The sequence below is a fragment of the Rhinolophus hipposideros genome (genome assembly GCF_964194185.1).
Source record: "Rhinolophus hipposideros genome assembly, chromosome: 2".
Taxonomy (NCBI): domain Eukaryota; kingdom Metazoa; phylum Chordata; class Mammalia; order Chiroptera; family Rhinolophidae; genus Rhinolophus; species Rhinolophus hipposideros.
In genome coordinates, this window is record NC_138048.1 from 100,336,231 (window position 1) to 100,359,568 (window position 23,338).

Sequence of the window (23,338 nt, forward strand, 5' to 3'; positions counted from 1 at the left end):
AAATGAAGGAATAGGAGAAACTCCAGAAAAAGAACTAAACCAAATAGAGTAAAGCAACCTACCAGAGACAGAGTTTAAAACACTGGTTATAAGGATGCTCAAGGAACTTAGAGAGAACTCCAATATGAGATAGCAAGCACAAAGAAGGACATAGAAACCATAACAGAGAACCAGTCAGAAGTGAAGAATATAATAACTGAAATGAGGACTGCACGAGGAGGAATCACCAGCAGGCTAGATGAAGCAGAGGATCACATCAGTGATTTGGAAGACAAGGTAGCAGAAAACACCCAGTCAGAACAGCAACAAGAAAAAGGAATCCAAAAGAAATGAGGACAGTTTAAGGGGCCTCTGGGACAACATCAAGCATCACAACATTTACATTATAGTGGTACCAGAAGGAGAAGAGAGAAAGCAAGGGATTGAGAACCTATTTGAAGAAATAATGACTGAAAACTTTCCTAACCTGGCGAAGGAAATAGAAATACTAGTCCAGGAAGTGCAGAGACTCCCAAACAGGATGAACCCAAACAGACCCACACCAAAACACATTATAATTAAAATGGCAAAGGGCAAAGACAAAGAGAGAATCCTAAAAGCAGCAAGAGAAAGGCAACGAGTAACTTATAAGGGAGCTCCCATAAGTTTATCAGCTTATTTCTCAACAGAAACATTACAGGCCAGAAGGGATTGGCAGGAAATATTCAACATGATGAAAACCAAGGTCCTACAACGAAGGATACTCTACCCAGCAAGGCGATCATTTAAAACTGAAGGACAGATAAGGAGCTTCCCAGACAAGAAAAAGCTAAAGGAGTTCACTACCAACCCAGTAGTACAAGGAATGTTACAGGGACTTTTTTAAGACCGGGGGGGGGGGGGTTGGATATAAAAATTATGAATAATAAATGGCAATAGCTACATATGTATCAACAATTACTTTCAATGTAAATGGATTAAATGCGCCAATCAAGACATAGGAGGGCTGAGTGGATAAGAAAACAAAACCCGTATATATGCTGCCTATAAGAGAATCACTTCAGATGGAAAGATACACACAGATGGAAAGTAAAGAGATGGAAAAAGTTAATTCATGAAAATGGCAATGAATAAAACAAACAACAAAAAAGCTGGGGTAGCAATACTTATACCAGACAAACTAGACTTTAAAACAAAGGCTATAACAAGAGACAAAGAAGGACCCAGTAATCCCACTTCTGGGTATTTGTCTGAAGAAACCAAAAATGCTGCTTTGAGGGGACGTGTGCACCCATATGTTCATTGCAGCATTATTTACAATGGCCAAGATGTGGAGGCAGCCTGGGTGTCTGTTGATGGATGAGTGGATAAAGAGGAGGTGGCACATACATACAATGGAATATTGCTTGGCCATGGAAGGGAATGGGTTCTTCCCATCTGTGGCACCTTGGATAGACCTAGAGGGTACTGTGCTGATGGAGTATGTCAGACAGTGAAAGACAAATGCCATGAGATTTTTGCTAATATGTGGAATCTAAAGAACAAAATAACAAACAAAACAGAAACAAACTCATAGACACAGAGAACATTTTGATGGTTGCCAGATGGAGGGGTGTTGGGGGCAGGGGTGAAAAAAGAGGAAGGGATTGAGAAGTACAAATTGGTTATTACAAGGTAGTCATGGGGATGTAGGGTATAGCATAAGGGATATAGTCAAAAAAGAAAAAGAAGGAGGCTCTAAATGCATTGTTTCTGGTGTTAGGGAAATGAAGTTGCCACAAGAAGCTCATTTGTCAAATCACAGAAGCTCAAACCAAGTGTTAGTGGAACAGGGGCCTGTGCACTGCCTGTGGATTTCCTGAGCGTGTCACTCTCTGGGTGGTCACTCTGGATGTGGTCCCCAGCCCACAGCCTTCTCCTCACCAGACATGCCAGCACCCTGCAGTGAAGTACAGGACGCTAGGCTGAGCCATTTAACAGCCAGCATCAAACAATGCAAGTGTCACCTGGAAGTGGTGCCCCAGTCAACTCTCCAATGCATCCTCAGGCCATTGGGAGGACATGATCTGGGGGCCAAACGGGAGTCACTTGGCACCCGCCAAAGGGAGGAGGCCTGCCTGCAGGAGAAGCTGGGAGCCGAGTGAACGGGAAAGGTTCTGGCAACACCAGCCAAATAGACAGTAGACTGAGAGAATCCAAGAGGACATTTCCCCAGGTCAGGAGCAAGAAGCTTTGACTACTGGTGCAGCCAAGGACACCTGGGGGACAAGTAGACACCAAAATCCGGGGCTTGTCCTGGGATGTTGAAACACAGAGGTTGGTGGAACAGACATGAGAATGTCCAGGGGTCCCTGAAGGACGGTTTCTCTCATGGACATTTAATGATCTGTGAGACGTCTTAGGAGTGTTTGAATTTACCCTCATCTCAAGCATAGACCTACTCCTTGAATTCGTTCTCGAATTTAGATCATGGGTCTGAAGGAGCTCATAGAAAAGATTTGAAATTAGAAAAATGGAAGAGTGAGTGTGTGTGTGTGTGTGTGTGTGTGTGTGTGTGCGCTTATTGGGAGGCAGTTTATGAGCTGGCACGGCCACTGTCCCTTAGCAGATTGCGCTAAGCAGACTCACTTAGATGATCTTGCTTGAAACTTGACATCTTCCTTTCCACCTAATTAGTGTTTTATTGACACCTGCTTTATGTGTTTACCTCACACATGTCTGCAAGCCTGCCTTTTGTGGCCTTAATAGTCCTGACGCCATCCCTGCAGCTTGGACTCTGTGCGTCTTCAGCCCTCTGGTAGTGCTTGCTGTGAACTTTAGGGGTGGCTGGGGTAACTGGGGCCATGGGTAAGAAAGCAGAGCTTCTCCTGAGGTGGGGGGGCATCATTGTTTTATATGAAAGGAACTCCAGGATATCAGACAACCCCACATTGAAACAGAAGTATAATAACATTCCAAAGTCAGAGTTACATGATCCCTGTCAGGGAGGACGGTTGGAAATCAGTGGCACCTTGTCACTTAGGTGTGGACTCCGGTGTGTTCCCACGGTCCCTAATCTTTGGTTCCATGACAGAAAGTTATTATCGCATCACTAAGTGCTGTCAGACCAGGGACCAACGTACTCAGTGCTTTCACCTCGGCAGCAGGGCCCCAGGCGGTGGAACCCTCGCTTGGGCCTCTCCGTGTCTGATTTGGACACAAATAAGGTTGAGCTGGAGCTTGTGTTGGCTCCAGACCAGGGGTTCCAGGGTCAAGGGGCCTTCAAGGCCATGGGCCACCATTGTGAGATTCCTGCGGGCTCACTACAGCTGATGAAATTAATGTCATTCACTTGAGGAAAACAACGCCAACAATAACACAGGGGGAAGATTCTGTTTAACTACAAGGAGGCTAATGCCTTTATTTTTCCACAAGGCAGAATAGGAAAAGGAGTCGCAAAAGCCTAAAGTGGTCCAATTGCTCCTAGAAAATGCGCCCTTGTGTAAAGATTGGAGCTGTGGAGAGTGCCCTGGCCTGAGCTCCAGGTCCCAGCCAAGTCATGGCTTTGGACGATAGGAAGACTTGGGCCAGCTGACCTCCAGGGTGCCATCTAACATCTGGCGATTCCGTGACCTCAAACTAGTCACTAGGTGACTAGACAGCCTCATTCCAATGGGCTTGCCAAGTATTGCCCTTGTTTTCCACCTTTGACCACTGGGTCTCAGTGGACTTGGAGTGGACATGGCCTAGAGAGTGACGACTTGGCAAGAGGCATATCTGACCCAATAGGCACCTAGGGTCTGATGAGTGAACTCTCCTGGCAATAGAATCCAGGCCCTCACCTCCCAGGAGAAGACAGAGAGAGGAAGAAAGGCAACTAACATTATGGAGTCCCATCCAAAGGACATGGTGCTTTAGCTCCATGGCCACCTCCTTTCACACACTGAGCAGGAATTGTGTAACCTGTGGTGGGCACTGGGCATGGGGGATTTGGCGAAGAACAAGACAGCTCGGCTCCTGCCCTCGTGGAGCTTGCATCCTATGGGGCAAGAAAGGATGAAACAATTTGGGGTCAGAGAAACGCAAATCGAGACCATAGTAAGACACCATTTTATACGCATACGACTAGAAAACAATTTTCAAGGGTGTCCATGCCAGGTGCTGGAAAAGAGGAGTCGCAGGATTCCTGACACACTGCAGCCCCCTTGGAAACCACTTGGGCAGCACATCCCAGAATTCACACCCCTTAAAGCTCATCCAATCGCCCTCCTGGGTCAATACCCACAAGAAATACAGGCACATGTACACCAGGGGCATTTACAAGAATATTCACAGCCACAATGTCCATGGAAGAAACCCAACAACGACCCACCAGCAGGAGACAGACTGAATAAACCGCGGTCTAGTCAAGACAATAGGAGAGTATACAGAAATGTAATGTCAAGTACAACAACCACCACAAACACCAAGTCCCCAAATGCTATCTGTAACGTCACAATATATACCCTTTTCATCAAGGTTTTAGGAAAGCATAGAGATGCTATAAACTCTATAAACAGGCAACAGGGAGTCATGACCATGGAATGCAGGTGGTAGTCACCTTGACAGGGACAGGCTGAGGGGAGGAAGAACCCACAGGTTAGACACACGTTTGTGTGGAGGCCCTCGCTCCCATGCCTCAGGGCTCAGCATTGTTTTGTGTATTATTGTTTAATGACTTTGTCCCAGTTGCCGAGTCTCCCAATCCACAGTCTACCACCACTCTGAAAACAGCCTTCCCTTCCCTCACAAAGGATATGTGTCTGTGTTTGACCAAATCTTCAAAATGCCTTGACCCTGAGGAAACACACATTGTTATTAACCGCACTACAGGCACTACTCGCTGCCCCTCCGCAGCCAAAATCAAATTTGAATGAAGACTTCTTTATCTTAAAGGGAGCGGTGACATTGTGCTAGTCGGGACAATGGCAGCAAAGCACAACACATCTGAGTCCTGTGACTCCACCAGTGACTCGATAGGCAAATGAAGGCATCAGAATGGGGAGGTTTCACGTTTCAAGAAGAAAACGTGTCTCACTGAGATCTTTCTGGTCAGGTCACAGTGACTGGCTCCTTTGACTAACATGAAACTTAGTTAGCAACACTCAAGTTTATGAAGCTCCAGCCTGGACCTCTGGGGAAGGACAGAGGCAGCCAAGACCACAGTTTCCCTCCTTCTCGTGTGTTAAAATGGGAGGCATTGTGCCCAGAGGTGGGTCCATTCAGCCTTGCTGAACTGAGCAGACCCCGCTGGTTCCAAATGCACATGCACAAGCAGGTCACAGCTCAAGATGTGGGCTCCAGTCCTGGCTCCAGCTCAAGAGGCCAACTGACCTCGGGCAGTGGCTTCCCTTCCGAGCCTGTATGTCGGGGGTCAGCCAACTATGGCCCACGGGCCAATTTTGTAAATAAAATTTTGTTAGAACACAGCAGCACCTATATGGTCTGTGGTGGCTTTTGTGCCATAACTTCAGAGTTGAGTAGGTGCAGCACAGTCTGTGTGGCCCACAAAGACTAGAATGTTCACTCTCTGGCCTTTTCCCAGGAAAAGTCTGCCAACTTTTCATCTGAAGGACTTGGCTGGGTCATTATTTCCCAAAGTGGGAGCGCTAACCTCAGCGGGTACACTGAAAAATGGGGAGAGTAATAGTCCTTTCTACATGGACTTAACATAAGGATTAAACATATATAAGGATTTAGACCAGGGTACGTAGTACAAATTAGCTTTATTTCTATGTCTATTACTATTATTGTATAATCATTTGGATATAGGAAAAACTATATTTATTTATATTTATTTATATTCACATTTTAATCTAAAGGAAATTAAGCTTGGCTAATAGCTACTATATTGGTACTTATATTCATATATAAACTTTATAAGTTAATTTTTCATCATTTGCTACTACTAATTTCTAACAGTTTATTGAGTGTTTACTATGTGTCAGTGAATATTCTGAGAGCGTTACAGGAATTAACTCATTTTATTATAACAACTTATACCAGGAAGGTGCTATTAGCCCCATTTTACAGGTGAGGAAACTGAGGTCCAGAGTGGATATGTAACTTGCTCTGAAATTCACACTAATGAGAAATTCACACTAATGAGAACTAATGAGAGGCAGATCTGAGTTTGAACTAAAGGGGACCGCCTTCTGAGTCCCTCTGCTGTGCGTCCTCTCATATACATACATACATAGACTATGTATGTTCAAAGCCTCTTTTTAAACAATGGGGGTATATGGTCAGTTAAGGGAGGGTGGTCTCAAAGATGCTGTCTAGGACCGGCATTCTGCATTAGCCTCATGCCTGGGGAGTCATTCGTTTCTATGGGACTTTGGATTGGTGAAGACTGACAGCTCCTCCCAGCTCCTGACATGTTCTTTGCCCCCACAGCCCACCCTGAGAGAGCTGCCCTGCTGTTCGTGTCCAGTGTCTGCATCGGTCTGGCACTCACGTTGTGCGCCTTGGTCGTCAGAGGGTCCTGCACCAAAGACTTCCGGGAGCTGCAGCTGGCGAGAGAGCACCTGGTACCAGGAAGTGACAAGGCCGAGGAGGACAGCGAGAATGAAGAGGGGGAGGAGGACTCTTCTAGCTCTGATTTTCCGGGGGAGCTGTCAGGGTTCTGTAGGACTTCATATCCCATCTACAGTTCCATAGAGGCTGCAGAGCTGGCAGAGAGGATTGAACGCAGGGAGCAAATCATCCAGGAAATATGGATGAACAGTGGTTTGGACACTTCACTCCCACGAAACATGGGCCAGTTCTACTGAAAATCAGATGCATCTTGATGTGATTACATTTTCTGAAGAGAAAAGGAAAGGATCCCAAGTGCCCCTCTGATTCTGTTTCACTCGTACCTTCTATGAAGGAGAATTTTTCACGTCATCTGATACTGGTGAAGCCAGAAGGCTATTAAAGGGACATTCCACACTGTTTACAGCACATTTCAAAATAAATTAGGAGGGAAGAAGGGTTTGTTTTCTATATTTATTTAAATTCATGTCTATAAATTAACATAATTACAATTCACATTTATTGAGCACTGTTCTATTCTCACAGCTTTTCACGTATTTAATCCTCACAACATCCCCATTTCATACATGAGTAAACAGAAGATCCCTATAGAGCCATAAAATATATATATATGTATATATATATATATATATATATACACACATATATATATACATATATGGCACAGCAAGCATGGGTTTATTCACTATGTGTTCACTGGTGGTGAATTTTAATCACTAACATTATTTGATTAGAGCAGAGTTCAGCGAAATTTTTCTTAAAGGGCAAGATAAATATTTTAGGCATTACGGTTCATGCCACGACTACTCAACTCTGCCATTGAAGTTCAGAAGCAGCCATAGTTAATATATAATGAATGAACTGACTGTGACCCAATAAAATTGTATTTATAGACACTGAAATTTGAATTTAATTTTATTTTCACATGTCATATATTCTTCTTCTTTGCTTTTTATCAATTACTTAAAAATGTCAAAAAATTTCTTAGTTCAGAGCTGTACACCAAAAGGCAAGAGGCGTTTACCTGATTTTGTAAATAAAGTATGGTCCACAAAGTCTAAAATATTTGCTCTTGCCCTTTACAGAAAAATTTTGCCAACTCCTGGTTTAAAGTTTAAAACCACAGAGCTTCTAGTAGTAAATAGTGATCAACCAGGTTACCCAGCAGTCCTGTGGGCAAGGATCAAGTGTAGTTACCCTTTAAATGGCTGCAGAAAAATGGGTCCTACCATATTGCGGGAAGGGCAGGTGAAGGACCAAAAGAAAAAGGAGTTAAGGAAACAGTTTCCTGATGATGCGTTCCTTTAGAAGGCTCCCCCTGATAGACAGGAGGTGTATAGCTACGGAGTAGAAAGAATTTTTTTTCCTTTTCTTTCCCCAGTGAGCTTAGAGAATAAAAACAGTGGTTTCCCGGTTTCCCTCTATCTCACATGCCCACTCCAAAGGGGCTCTCCCTGCCTTATCTTACTTTATTATCACATCAACCCTGCAAATCGGTGTATGGAGATGAGGAAGTGAAGGCTAACACGTAAGCATTGGGGCCCAAGTCACACCATAGAAAGTGCTGGAGCTGACTTACTGTGAGGCAATCAGGAAACACTAGCTTTTTCCTCAGGAACCTGAGCAATGAATGACAAATACGGGAGAAGGCGTTTCTTTTTCAGTCTTTCTCCAGGTCCAGAGAGTGAAAGGTCCATTCAAGGAATGCAGAGAAGGATGGTTGTGGAGAGAGAGGCCTGTCTCTCATCAACCAGCCCCGCTGCCCAGATTGGGGAGGGGTCTGCAATTTTGATTGTTTTAATTCAGTTTGTCTTAGTTCATTCGAGCTGCTATAACAAAAGTACCATAGTCTGGGTGGCTTATACATGATAGCAACTTATTTCTCACAGTTCTGGAGTCTGGAAAGTCCAAGATCAATGCGCTAGTAAATTCGGAGTCTGGTGAGGGCTGGCATCCTTGTTCATAGACAGCCACCTTCTATCTATGTCCTCACTTGGCAGAAGGGGCAGCAAGGTCTGTGGGATTTCTTTGATAAAGGCACTAATCTGTCATGAGGGCTCCACCTTTGTGATCTATTCACCTCCCAAAGGCTCCACCTCCTAGAAACATCATCTTGGGGGTTAGGAATTAACACATGAGTATTGGGAGGATACAAACATTTAATCTATAGCAGAGATGAAATTCACATAAAGTAAAATTGGCCATTTTAAAGTGCACAATTCAGTAGCATTTAGTACATTCACAATGGCTTGCAATCACCACCTCTATCTACTTCCAAAACATTTTAGGCACCTGAAAATTACCCCCCCCCATACCTATTAAGCAGTCACTCCCCATTCCTCCAGCTCCTGGCAACTAATAATCTGCTTTCTGTATGGATTTACCTGTTCTGAACAGTTCGTATAAATGAAATCACACAATACGTAGTTTTAGTGACTGGTTTCTTTCACTTAGCAAATGTCTTCAAGGTTCGTAGCATGTATCAGTACTTCACTCTTTTCTATGGAGGAATGAGAGTCCAATGCATGGACGTACCACATTCAGTTCATTCATTCATCTCCTGGTGGCATCTGGGTTGTTTCCACTTTTGGCTATTGTAGTGGTGCTGCTGTAAACATTCGTGGGTGCTATTTTAACAGCAGCAAATCATCACACAAAATGGCAACCACACACAGGGTTGGTGAGAAATCCCCTGATTTCCATTCAACGGAGATAAGGGGAGTGAAGGGGAGTCAGAGTGATAACCCCTCTTTTCCCTCCTGCTTCTGGAATTTCAAAATGAGCTTCTTTATCCTGGCCCGAGAAAGTGTTAGGTAGGGACTGACCAAGAGAAGTGTCACCCGGACAGGTTTGGGCAGAGGCTGAACGTCCTCAGGACTTCCAGGTACCTGAGTCCTTCGGACGTAATGTAGGGGATTGGGAGAAGTTGATGAGGTTGTGATGACGTGTTTTAAATCTGTCATTAGAGATGAGTCTCTTCTAGGTCCCAGCAAAGAATGAAGTAAACATATAGCTCCATTGCAGTACTTCTTCCTGAGGATTTCGTTCTAGTCAAAGAGAATCCTTGTCCTTTCATTTCCCTGAGCCCAGCAAGGAGCATGCTGGTATATTGTCCCAGCTCTCCGAGCAGCCCCTCCCCGTTGTCTCTAGTCCCAGTTCTCAAGAAGCACATTTTTTTCTGGCTCCATGAATATCAATATGACTGTCTTCTTGGGATTGAAGAGAACATGGCCCCTGAAGGTTTTCACTTTACCAGCCGGAGAAAGAGCAGGGCCCACACTGACCTCAGTCAGAAAGTTTTTGTTGAATTCCACAATAGGTTTTCCTTCATCTGAGTCTCCCCCTGACCCCCCAACACCCACACACATGCACAGCCCTCCCAGGACCCCTGAGGAGGCAGCTGCAGGACAGGCCTGCCAAGGCAAGGATCAGTCTTTGGCCTGTGCAAATGCAGTGAGTTGTTTATTTGCATTTTCTGAGCCCCAAAGAAGAATGCCACGTTCTTCTCATGGACAGCCTGAGGGGTCCTGCTGAGAATGTGTTTGGATGGGCACCAAGCCCAGGAGGAAAAGGACCAAACCAGATTTGGATGGGGGGTGCCATTGCAGTGCCGCGGTTGGAGGAAGCTCCCGGGTGCAAGTCCATCCAGGGAGCACAGGGCACACATGCCTGCTGCCTCTTGGCTGTGTGTGTATCTCTGGGCAGCAGGCACCCTGCTATTTCCAAACTGTGGGGTCCTGGAAGTCCTGTGAAAAGAGGCCAGCCCTCGGTGGGAGGTTTGCACGTGTCACTATGTCAGTGACTTGCTGCAAACACTGACTTTCAAGATGTGAGCTACCTGCTGCAAAATTCAGCCCTTCTGGATTCACCGAGCTTGTCAGGGCTGCGGGAGCTTCAGGGAGAAGCAGCACACACCCAGGGACTGAGCAAGTGCTGGGAAGCCATGAGCAGTCCCACAAGGGACTGTGCCTGACGCTGTGCCCCCTCGTCCCTGTACGGGGCCGGGCACCTGCAACAGCTGCTGTGAACGACCCACACCTGACTCTTCTACACAGTTGACCCCTCACCGTTATTATCTTAGTCCGTGCAGGTTGTTATAACAAGAATGCCGTAGACCGAGTGACCTATAATCAGTAGAAATTTATTTCTCACAGTTCTGAAGGCTGGACGTCATGCTCAGGATACCAGTGTGGTCGGGTAAGAGCCTTCTTCCTGGTACTTAGCTGGCCCCTTCCTGCTGTGTCCTCACATGGTGGAAGGGGCAAGAGAGCTCCGCGGGGTCTCCTTGACAAGGGCGCTAATCCCGTTCATAGGTTCCACCCTCAGGATCTGATCACCTCCAAAGGCCTAACCCCATCACTTTGGGGTTAAGATTCAACACATGAATTTGGTGAGAGACACAAACATTCAGACCATAGCAATTGTCTTACAAGTCTTTCCTTATCCATGGTTTCGTTTTCTAAGCTTTCATTTACCCACAGTCAGCTGCGGTCCAAAAATATTAAATGGAAAATTCCAGAAATAAACAATGCATACGCTTGAAATTGTGTGTTTTGAACAGTTGATGAAATCTTGTGCCTTCCTGCTTCATCCCATCTCTACAGCGTTTCCACATAGTAGACGATCTCCACCCATTAGTCACTTAGTAGCCGCCTCGGGTTAGCAGATCAACTGTGGCCGTATCACAGTACTTGTGTTCAGGTCACCCTTGTTTTACTTACTAATGGCCCTAAAGCACAAGAGGAGTGATGCTGGCAATTCAGATGTGCCAAAGAGAAGCCGTAAAGTGCTTCCTTTAAGTGAAAATGTATGTGCATACACATAGGAGAAAACAGAGCATGTGTAAAGTTCAATACTATCCGCAGTTTCAGGCATCCATTCCGGGTCTCGGAACATATCCACCGGGGTTGGGAATGGGGGCGGTGCCATATTTCCACTGAAAGCACTCCTTCCATAAATCACTGATGCAAGAATCTCCATCTCAGGAAATTGACCTAAGACATCCGGTGTGAGGGCTCTGTGGACCTGGGGGGGTGTCTGTGCTGGTCCCGGATGGCCCACATTGTTGACACAATGTCACCTATAGCCTCAGTGGGAGTCAGACCCGAAGGATCACCAGGGTCCCTCCCCACTACCAAGTGGTGTCAGGGAAGAATCAGCCGTTCACACACATGGTGTGTGGCGAGTCTTGGAAAAGCCCCTTTCAATCTGCCCCTGACTTTCTCCATGGGTCCCTGAACACCAGTTCTGCCCCCAGTTACCTGGGGAACCAAGCCTGATGGTGAGTGTTCCCTGGCAGGTAATTGAGCTGATTAAGTGCTCTCATCGTCCACTTTCCCCAGCTGGTCCTGCTCCTGCTGGCCCACGTTGTCTAGTGAGGACCCCGTGAAAAGTACCACTGCCCTGAAGCTTTCACTCCCCTCTCTGCCGCCACCCCAGGCCCTGGAAGGCTGATACCAGACTGGACATGGCTCTTCCCCAGCGTGGACCTCAGGGTTCCCCTCCAGCTGTGTTGCCTTCTTGTCTCCAGCATTTGCTCCAACTTGGTCCCAGCTTGGTCTCAAGGTGATTTATCTGTGCCTCAGTTTACTCACCTATAAAATGGACATAATAATAGCACCTCCTTCCTAGTGGTGTTGATAGTGGTCGTGCTTCACACCTAATAGGACCAACATTGTCAGCTTTCGTCTTTAATTATTTCTTCCTCTTGCGCAGCAGCACCCAACAGGGCCGAGGCTGAGCCATTTATACTGCGCTCAGGGCATCTGACAGAATCCAGAGGCAAAATAAAAATAAGCTGTCAAGAGAGAACAAGGCAGCCCCCTTCCACCCTGCTATGGAGAGTCTGTAGAAGAGAAATGACTTTGAAGAGCTCAGAGGAAAGTGTCAAGGCCTGACCTTTTCTGGATTCTGCAGCCAAGGCCATTGTGGAGTCTTCCACACACAGACTTAAAAGGTCATACCCAGCTTTGGCAGGGGAGTTATAAACCCGGAACTATGGTCGTTTGGTTTTAAGAAGCCTATTGTAAGCCTGGCCACCAATGCAGAGTTGGCCAAACTCCATCCCAAGACTGGACTGTAGCCTCGGAGATTAAATCCTAAATAAATACTCCAACTAAATGCTCTGTTGACCGGAAGCCATACAGGTCTATAGCTGGAAATAAGGCAAGAAAGAGCCATGATAACCATCAACCACATCAGGGAAAATTCAGGAAGCCAGCTCATAACCCAATGCCCCCACAGCCTCTCAGGAATTTCCCACAGACAGGCACCTCCCCTGCGGATCCAGGCAGCCCGAGGCTCCCTGGAGAATGAATGAGACGGCACTTAGTCACAGATGGTGACAATCCAGGGCTGTGCTGTCCAGTGCAGAGCCACGAGGCACATGTGCTTATCTAAATTTCAATCCATTGCAGCTGACCCTTGAACAAAATGGGTTTGAACTTTGAGGGCCCTCTTATCTACAAATTCTTTTCAAAAAACATTGCAAAGGTATTTTCCTTATGATTTTCTTAATAACATTTCCTTTAGCTTACTTTATGGTAAGAATATAGTATATAATACCTTTACCATACAAAACATGGGTTAATTGACTATTTATGTTTATCGGTAAGGCTTCCGGTCAACAATAGGCTATTAGTAGCTAAATTTGGAGGGAGTCAAAAGTTACGTGAAAATTTTAGACTGTATGGAGGTTGGTGCCCCTAGCCCCTTTGTTGTTCAAGGATCAACTGTAATAAAATTTAGAAGTCAGCGGCTCAGGCACGCCAGTCACATTTCAAGTGCTTAGTAGCCACGTGGCCAGCGGCTACTCTCTTGGACAGTGTGGAGAGGTGTGCTGGCCAATGCTGAGCTATTCATTCAGACACCAAGACGCGAGCTCAACCCCCTGAAATGAAATGGAGTGTTATTTCCCTGGGACTCACCAGCCAAGAGTGCAGTCGGATCAAAATTCCAGGCCAGACATGTGGGACCCAGGGACCACCTACTCCCACCTCGGCTCACCTTCCTGGGGCGGTCCCTATGTGTCCTTCGTCTCCAAGTCCTGAGGCCTCCATCCTCAGGGTGCGTTGGTGCATAGACCCAGGGCCACAGCTGCAGCCTGACCTTCATGATGGGACTCGCCTGGTCAGCCCACCCACCACCAGTCATGGGCAGGTTGCAATAATTGCTCCTGATTTTAAGGTTGCTGAGCACTATCCAGTTAGTCTTGATATCTTGGAAATTCCAAGTTACGGCTTCATTCTGTGGGAGACATTAAAAACCTATGCTCCTCGAAAGCATGACTCACGTGGGTGCTTTAAGATGCAATTAATATCGCCAATGCAAACATATGTCAAGGGCCCAACAAATTATTTCTAGCAGAGCCGTCTTTGAAAGCTTCCCAGTCTTTGCTTGAAGATTGCTCACAGCTTAATTGCATTTCTTTCGGATTGGTCCAACAGAAAATTCAATTGGGAATTTATCTCGAGGTGAAAATGCCGCCTTCCTGCTTTTAAGCAAACTGCCTGTCCTATCGCAAGCTTGAACCGCAGGACTTGGCAGAACAAAGAGAGGAAAGCTGGTCACTTCCGACTGGGGCCACATATTTCCCAGGACTTTCTCTGTTCCAACGCATGACTCCATGGATGGAGTCCTTTCAAGAAAAGAAAAATAGACCTTGTCATATCCTATTGTTTCAAAGATAAAATCCCGCCTGGGAAAGATTAAGGTGAGAGGAAGGGCCTCATATTCAGATGACTAAACATCAATCTGACCTGGAAAATGCTTGATTAATTTCTGAGGAAGGGAGGGAACTACAGTTCGAGGCATGTGTAAAATCATGACATTACCTCACAAAGGATAAGAGGAAAAATGTTCCCAACTCCTAACAATGAACTAGCAAGAGACCGTGTTACTAATCTCTGAAGAATTTGCAAACCCAGGAGTTGCCTCCCATCTCTGAGCTCCTGCACTTCCTTCCTTAGAACCTTACCTCTGATTGCAAAGCTGCTGGACTCTGGGAGAGCGAGGTGTGCGCTGTCAGCGGAGGGGGAATCGCGGGCTCCTCCAGCAGAGGAGCCTGTTAGAGGTTTCTGTTAAATGAGTCTCACCCAAGTCTCTGGGTTGATGCACGTGGAAAACGTCTTAGTGAAGATGTCTTGGGAAGAATCCCAGCTTTCTCTGGGGAAAAAAAAAAGATGCACTGTATTGTATTTTTTATAATGAGGTAGAAAAATGTTAGAAGTCATATTAGTAAATAAAAAGTGCAAATTGTAAACTAATACATGGATTTACGATACCATTTATGTAAAAGAAGACTCAACATAAAAGTATATGTTTCTATGTGTGTATAGAGTCTATGGGTCTGCCCCTAACATTTGCAGGGTTGGAGAGAAATGGAGTTTCTCACATACCATGTAGCCAAATATTAAAATGTTAGACATCAAGCCAAAAAAAAGTTACATTAAAAATGTTCTCTCTCTTACCTTGACAAATACACCTTTATAATGACCTTAAAGAGCAGGTTCAAATTTAGAATTATCAAGCTCTTCAGGATTGGATGCTGAGATGTGGCTGCATGGGGAGAAATGGGGGGTGGGGTCGGTCTCAGCCTCTGGCCCCAGGCCCACCTTTCTCTTCCCACCGCCCACACCCCCTTTTTTTGGTCACATATAAAATTTAATTAGAAAATTCACTTCACAAACGTACATATAGTTTCTTGCAAGTGCATGAGAACATTATCATAAATTAAAGATGTGAAGGGCCTCACATATATACATGTGGAGTGTGTCCACACTCAGTCCCACCCACAGCCCCAAATACCTACCACTGCTTTGACCCAGGTTGGGACCAGGGACGTGCACACTTGCATGGAGGACACTTGCTGGGAGATGGCCGTGCTAGTCCTGGGAGCAGTGTTGTGTCCTGGACATCTGGGTAATTGCCTTCCCTGTACCTCATCAAGACGAGTTTTAAAATCTTTGTCTTCATGAACCTATCAGCTTATACTTTCTCCAAAGAGAAAAGGGGGGTGAGGGTAGGTGGAACAGTAGGGGGCTCAGTAGGGTACTACAGTTGAAGCTCTTCAAAGACTGTTCCTAAAGGAGTTGAAATTCCACCTCCATCACTCATGGCTGTGGACCTCGGGTGATTTCCTAACCTCACTGGCCCTCAGTCTCCCCATCTGTAAAATGGAGACCATGACTATACATACTGCTTAGGGTCACTGGGAAGCATCAGTAATGAGGAGCTGCTGAAATTCAACTTGAAACAGAGAAGGAAAGTGGGTCTTCGAAGAAGCACAACGTTAAGGGTGAGATGAAAGACAGAAGGACTAGAAAATTAATGAGACGTTTTTAAACCGGGAGCTTTCTCACCAATAGAAAGATCAGAGGGATTTCTGCACTGAGAAGTTTTAAAGATTCTTTTTTCTTGAAGCTTTGCTGGACACCTACCCATGTTAGCCCATCTGTGGTTTCTCCTGGGAATCTCCCATCCTTCGCTGCCACATGAATTCCTACCAGTCTCTGAGGCGCGTCTCAGACACTGCTTCTCCATAAACCTTTCCCGATTGCCCTGACTGGTATATGACACACCCCTCCTTTGAATTCTGACATTATTTTCTATCTACCTCTCTCAAGGTATTAGCCAGGCACGGAGCTGGGCTCTACAAATTCAAAGAACAAGACACATTCCCTGCCCTCAAGATGTTCACAATCAAGCAAGTGACGACAGACAAGGGCAATGTAGAGTTTGAAACTCACACAATGGAAAAGTAATATCAACAATCAATATAGGTAACCTTTCCTGGACACTGACTGAGCCAGGCACTGCATGCGGCATTACATGACGTCATTCACCAATGAAGACATCTGGGTCTGGGCTTTTCTTTGTGGAATGTTTAATTTACTAATCCAATCTCTTTACTATTATAGTTCTATTCATTTTTTTAAGTCAATTTCAGTAGTTTGTATATTTCTAGGACTTTTTTCATTTCATCTGTTATCTAATTTGTTAGCATACAGTTGTTAGCATACAGTTTATTTCTTTAAGATCAGTACTGATGTCCCCTTTTATTTCTGACTCCAGTATTTTGAGTCTCTCTCTCTCTCTCTCTCTCTCTCTCTCTCTCTCTCTCTCTCTCTCTCTCTCTCTCTCTCATCGATCTAGTTAAAAGTCTGTCAATTTTGTTGATTTTTTTTTCAAAAGAACTTTTGGTTGTATTCATTTTTCTACTGTTTTTCTATTCTCTGTTTCATTTATTTCCATGTTAATCTTTATTATTTCCCCTTTTCTGTTGCTTTGGGATTTAGTTTTCTCTTCTTTTCCTAGATTCCTAAGGTGAAAGGTTAGATTATTTTATTCAAGATAGTCTTTTAAAATATAGGCCTTTATAACTATAAATTTCCCTCTAAGCACTATCTTAGCAGCATCTCCTAAGGTTGGTATGTTGGTTCTGTTTTCATTCATCTCAAAGTATTTTCTAATTTTCCTTGTGCTTTTCTCTTTGACCCACTGCTTATTTAAAAATTATTATTCAATTTCCACATATTTGTGAATTTCCCAAAATTCTTTCTGTAGTTGATTTCTTATTGAATTCCACTGTAGTCTGAGGACCTACTTTGTGTGATTTCAATCCTTGTAAATCTATTGAGACTTCTTTTATAGCATACATATGGTCTATCATGAAGACTATTCCATGTGCACTTGAGAAAATGTGTATTCTGCTGTTTTGGGGTATGTCTACTTGCTTTACAGTGTTTTTCAAGTGCTCTATATCCATATTGTTTTTTGCCTAGTCATTCTATCCATAATTGGAAGAGAAGTGTTGAAGTACCCAACTATTATTGTTGAATTTTGAAGATTATCAGCTATTTCTCCCTCTAGTTCTGTCACATTTTGCTTCATGTATTTTGGGTCTCTGTTTTTAGCTGCATATATGTTTATAATTGTTATATCTTCCTGCCCAATTGACCCTTTTATTACTGTAAAATTTCCCTCTTGATCTCTAGTAACAGTTTTTATCTTAAAGTTTATTTTGTCTGATATCAATAATAGCCCCTCCAGCCCTGTTATGGTTGTAGTTTTCATGATATATCTTTTGCTTTCAACCTATTTGTGTCTTTGAATATAAAGTGTATCTCCTGTAGATAGCATGTAATTAGATCATGGTTTGTTTGGCTTTTTATCCAGTTTGTTTATCTCTGCCTTTTGGTTAAATTGTTTAATCCATTTCCATTTAATCTTATTATTGACATTGTTGGATTTACAGCTGCCATTTTGCTTTCTATTTTTCTAGACTACTAATGGCTACTTTGTTTTTCCATTCCTTCTTTACCACTTGTTTTTCTCTTAAATGGATATTTTCCAGTGTGCAATCTTCATTTCTTTGATAAACTTAACTATATTTTTTTAAGTTTTGCCTTTTGTTTTTGCTTTTGTAGTTTTCCTGCGTCTTACATCTTATCAGAATCCACTTCATTCCCAATTCCCTTTTCTGTACTATTATTATTATGCATATTATGTCTATATGTTACAAACCCAACTACACGGTGTTATAATCATGGCTTTATATACTATTATGTTTTTTAAAAACGCTAACAGAAGAAAGGAAAGCACAAACATATTTATTGAGGTTTTTTATATTAACCTTCTTAATTCCCATTTTGTTTCTCTATTTCTTCTTATTGATTCAAGTTACTATTTCATGTCATTTCTATTCTCCAATGTAGCTTCATTCCCACCTGCTCCTTTGTATTTTTATTGTTAAAATATTACATTTACGTATGTTATAAGCCCAGGTGGTGTCTTATAGGGATGACTACTTCGTGGCCCAGCCTGGCCGGCCCGATCTGCCCTGGGCAGTAGAGGGAAGCTGGCCTGGGGACAGAGACTGGCAGGGTCCTGGGTGTCCCTAAACACTCCTGCTCAGAGACCCTCAGAAGGGTGTTCGCCCTCCCTGTCCTCTGAACCTTCCATCCACTCTCACCTCAGCTTCTCACCAGTCCTGTAGGCAGACACACAAGGCTACTCACTCTGGGTCAGCTTGGAGGCACAACACCAAGAGAGGAAGAGAGGAAGGGAAAGGAAATAAGGTACAAGCTTCAGGACAGGTTATGGGAGGGTCTGGGGTTTCTGGAGGCGTGAAGGTGACCATCTTCATCTGATGTTGACTATACCTGGCCATATGAGCTCACATCTGTGATCTCTCAGGAGACCTGCTGGTCACAGGGGGGCAGGGAGAAGGTGGGGCTGGAGAGCCTCCAAGGAAACTGTCCAGGAGATACATACTATCAGCCTGAACTTAATGCTTGGAAGAAGGAGTGGGGGAGAGGACGCTGAGGACAAACAATGGGGTGGCAGCTGGTGGCAGTTAACTTGCATCTGCTCCAAGCCCAGCACTGGGGAAGGACCCCACAAAAGCATCTGGTGTTGCTGCAGACTGGGGGACTGCGCCCTGGCTTCACCTCCTGATATCTCCCTCTATTTGTCTCCCCCTGATGCGTGCACACACATGCACACACATATACTCACGTGCGTGCAGGTGCACATACTCTTCTCTTTGCATGTTTACCACGACACTTCTCCCCAGTACAACAGTTACTTAGTAAGGGCTCGTGTGTCGGGAAGTAGGCCGGTACTACCCATAGTACCATGAAGAAGGCAAGGACTTTGCAGCTTGCAGTGCAGTGCATGGCCCGTGGTCGTCCACACATGCCTGTGGCTAATTCTGGGGTTACTCTAAGCTTGTGTTGCCACACACCTCAGCATTGGTCTCCACGCTCAGCTTCATCCGTCCTGGAGGTGAGAAATGGTTCGCAGTTAGATTAGAGCTGCGGTGGGAAATAAGGTGTTATTTCTCGAACCCTCTAAAACCCCTGCACTTGGCCCTGTGTGCAATTCTTGATGTAACGCACTATGAAGAATTGACAGAAAAATTGGGTCACCTGGGCTGGGTTGAGTAGGGTTTTGTGAGCACTTCTCGTACCCATGGTAATCCCAGCTAGGCTGACCACCCATCCTGGTTTGCTGGGGACCGAGGGGTTTTTTGGCCACATAGGACTATCTGTGCTAAATCCCGGGGGGGTAGTGCTGGGCAATCGGATGGGTGGTCACCTAAATTTTCACCTCCCTTCTGACTATGCATTGTTGAATACTGAGGCCTGCAAGATAGAAATCTCACATCGCACAGACACAGGGTTCTAAATCTCATTTTCCTTAAAACTGTGTCTCTAAGAAATATTATAGCATTTGCTCCTTTTCATTTTATAAGGCATGTTGAAAAATAGCCATTCATTTCTAAATCCCTCTTTTCAGTTGCTTTTAATATTCTTTTAAAAAGAAAGAAAGAGAAAAGACGATTGGGACTAAAACTTCACAGACTTGGACTAAACCCAAAGGGGAATATTTATTTCAGCAAAATTCATTCAGGGTCTTGAAAGTCAAGTGTGTGAATATAAAATACACCTTTTCAGTCTAAAATAATGCCCTTTTCTGCACTTGGATGGCTGGACTATGAAATGTCAGGTTGACATATTCAGTGCCCCCAGGAATGCGACCCTAAAAAAAAAAAAGAAAGAAGAATGTGCTGGTTATAGAGACTGCCTGGCTCCTCTCGGGCTGGCAAGTCTGCCCCGGGCTGGTCGGCTGAACTTGGCTTCTGGGAGGGTCCAGTCTGCCCACCTCTCCCTGGTGAGGCTCCCATCTTCTCCTGTTGTGCTCGTCCTGCTCACAGGGGGGGTCTGTTTAAATTCTTTTTTTATTAATATTTTTAAATTAGTTTCAGGTGTACAAAACAAAATAATAGACATTTACATTCTCCCAAAGTGATAACCACCCCCTCCAATCTACTACCTCTCTGACATCATATATAACCGTTACAATGCCATTGACTATATTCCCTGTGCTGTACTTTACGTCCCGTGATTATATATGTATAAAATTATAGTTGACATTCAATATTATTCTACATCAGCCTCAGGTGTACAGCGCAGTGGTCAGGCATCTACGTGGTCTATGAAGTGATCCCCCTCATAAGTCCAGTGCCCATCTCGCATCCTACATAATCTTTACAACATTATATTTCTCATACTGTATGTTTAAATGCACTTTTGCAAGCACAGGTGTCCTTTGTTTCCGCTTCAGCTCCTCACCCTGATTCCAGCGTGAAGGTGTGTCTGGATCTCACACAAGGTGCCTTCGTGGGGGGGGGGGGGCAGGATCCATCAGCACTTTCAAATTCCAGCCCTATCAACACCGAGGCAGAGTAGGGTGTTCTCCCTCTCACAGACTATCCTGCCTGACAGCAGCAGAAACAAGGCTTTCATGCTTTCATTTGCTCAGGTGTTCATATTTGTTCCTTCCATCAGAATCATTAGCTGTTTGAAGGACAAAGAACATTGAAGGGCATACGCATTCATGCACATACACACACGCAGAATGCATGTGTCTGAGTCTGTGGGTGTCTGTGTGCATGAACGCATGTGTGCACGTGTGTATGTGTACGTGTGCGTGCACCTGTGTGCATGTGTGCACATGTGTGCATGGCTGTGTCTGTGTGCATGAAGGCATGTGTGCACGTGTGTATGTGTACGTGTGCGTGCACCTGTGTGCCTGTGTGCACATGTGTGCATGGCTGTGTCTGTGTGCATGAATGCATGTGTGCACGTGTGTATGTGTACGTGTGCGTGCACCTGTGTGCATGTGTGCACATGTGTGCATGGCTGTGTCAGTGTGCATGAATGCATGTGTGCACGTGTGTATGTGTACATGTGTGTGCACCTGTGTGCATGTGTGCACATGCGTGCATGGCTATGTCTGTGTGTGCATGAATGCATGTGTGCACGTGTGTATGTGTACGTGTGTGTGCACCTGTGTGCATGTGTGCACATGCATGCATGGCTATGTCTGTGTGTGCATGAATGCATGTGTGCACGTGTGTATGTGTATGTGTGCGTGCACCTGTGTGCATGTGTGCACATGTGTGCATGGCTGTGTCTGTGTGCATGAAGGCATGTGTGCACGTGTGTATGTGTACATGTGCATGTGTGCACATGTGTGCATGGCTGTGTCTGTGCATGAATGCATGTGTGCACATGTGTATGTGTACGTGTGCGTGCAACTGTGTGCCTGTGTGCACATGTGTGCATGGCTGTGTCTGTGTGCATGAATGCATGTGTGCACGTGTGTATGTGTATGTGTGCGTGCACCTGTGTGCATGTGTGCACATGTGTGCATGGCTGTGTCTGTGTGCATGAATGCATGTGTGCACATGTGTATGTGTACGTGTGCGTGCACCTGTGTGCATGTGTGCACATGTGTGCATGGCTGTGTCTGTGTGTGCATGTGTGTATCTCCTTCAAGCCTTAAAACCACACTGTGAAGTGGCCGGAGTTTGCGGTGTTGTTCCATTTTGCAGGTTGGCTTATGTAAGTGTGAACTGAGGTGGCCAGCATGGTCAGTAGGGTGGGTGCTGGCTTGGTAATCTGGGTTCAAATCCCATCTATGCCACTTGGTAGCTGCGTGACCTTGGGTGGCTTGTTTGGCCCCTTTGTGTCTCGGTTTCCTCTTCTGGAAAATGGCAATCACAGTAGCACCACGGCAGAGGTTTTTGCAAGAAGTAAATGAGATCAGGAGTGCAAAGTGCTGTCACAGGGCCCAGACGTCAGAGCGCCCCGTACACTTCAAAAGGTACAAAAGAACCTGCAGCGAAAAGATGCCTCCCACTCCCTGCTTTCCTGTAGCTTCAACAACAAGTTGTCACTGTGACCAGTTTCTGTGATCTTTCCACAAACATTGTAGGAGTTTGTGAGCATACATATGTATTTATTTCTTTTGTTAAAATAAATGATTGAGTGCCTACACATAGTTTTGTACCTTGATTTTTCTCCCCCCTTTCTCCCCATCAGTACACATATCATGAAAACAGAGAAATAGAGGCAGAGGTCCAATTTGGAGACCACAGAATACTATGAGAATCCAAATTGCCTTTTCATCAAAAAACGAAAAACAAGTAATTTTTAGCACAGTTGTCATTGATTGAGGCGCTCCATTTTCTTTTACCGTAATTCTTTAAGCATGGGAGTGTGACTGATAGTAGATCTATAGTGAACATAATATTTGATTGACGGGAGGATCCTTGGACTTGTTCTTCTGACCCAAATGGAGGAACAGAGGATGGATTTACCCTCCCACTTGAAACAACTAAAAAAACTGAAATAAATAAGTAAAACAATGTCTTCGAGACACTGGATATCAGGCAAGGATTCCGTCACCCCCTCTCACCCCTTCTCTCTGCCCTGAGAGTAGGTTCGGGAGGGACCACCCAGGTGGAGCCTGGTGGAAAACATGGAGGTGAGCGCCAGGGAGAGACCTAGTGGGTGGAGCACCTGGAACAGGGCGTTGGAGGTGAGACAGGTAGGTGCACAAAGAGAACCCAGAGGGGAGCAGAGGGTCCCCTGGGGAACGCACTGGGAACGGATCAGCACACGCTTGTGAGCGAACTACCCCCAAGGCCAGGGGAAAACCACATAAAGAGCCAGCAGGACACGGTAGTTCCTCCACCAGCCTGACTGGACAACCTCGCAGTTCTCAGGGAAGGTGGCAGAGTCCCCAGGGTCTTGCTTTATCTGTGACGGGCGGTTTGTGCCTCCGAGAAGGTGGCACTCTGACTTTTGGAAACTCTACCACACGAGTGACTGGCAGTTGTGAGTTATCAGTGTGGGTCTGGTTTGTGACAACCTTGCCCACCCTGTGTGTGTGTGGGGGGGTGCTCCGCCGTGCTCATCCGGTGCTCCCCAGCTGAGCAGCCCGGGGCCTGACA

The 23,338-nt window shown here is 45.2% G+C and overlaps 1 protein-coding gene across 6 annotated transcripts in view; it reads left to right on the top strand.

Moving 5' to 3' along the window:
- Positions 1 to 7,034, top strand: part of EVA1C (eva-1 homolog C) — a 71,702-nt gene extending 64,668 nt beyond the window's left edge. For 5 of the 6 annotated variants that reach the window (XM_081025230.1, XM_081025227.1, XM_081025232.1 and 2 more), the window contains one exon: positions 6,394 to 7,028. In XM_081025230.1, the coding sequence (XP_080881356.1) occupies positions 6,394 to 6,770 (377 nt within the window). In that variant the 3' untranslated portion in view covers positions 6,771 to 7,028. Of the gene's footprint in view, positions 1 to 6,393 lie in introns of all 6 variants that reach the window. The other variant, XM_081025229.1, reaches the window with a different exon arrangement.
- The last annotated feature ends 16,304 nt before the right edge of the window (positions 7,035 to 23,338 follow it).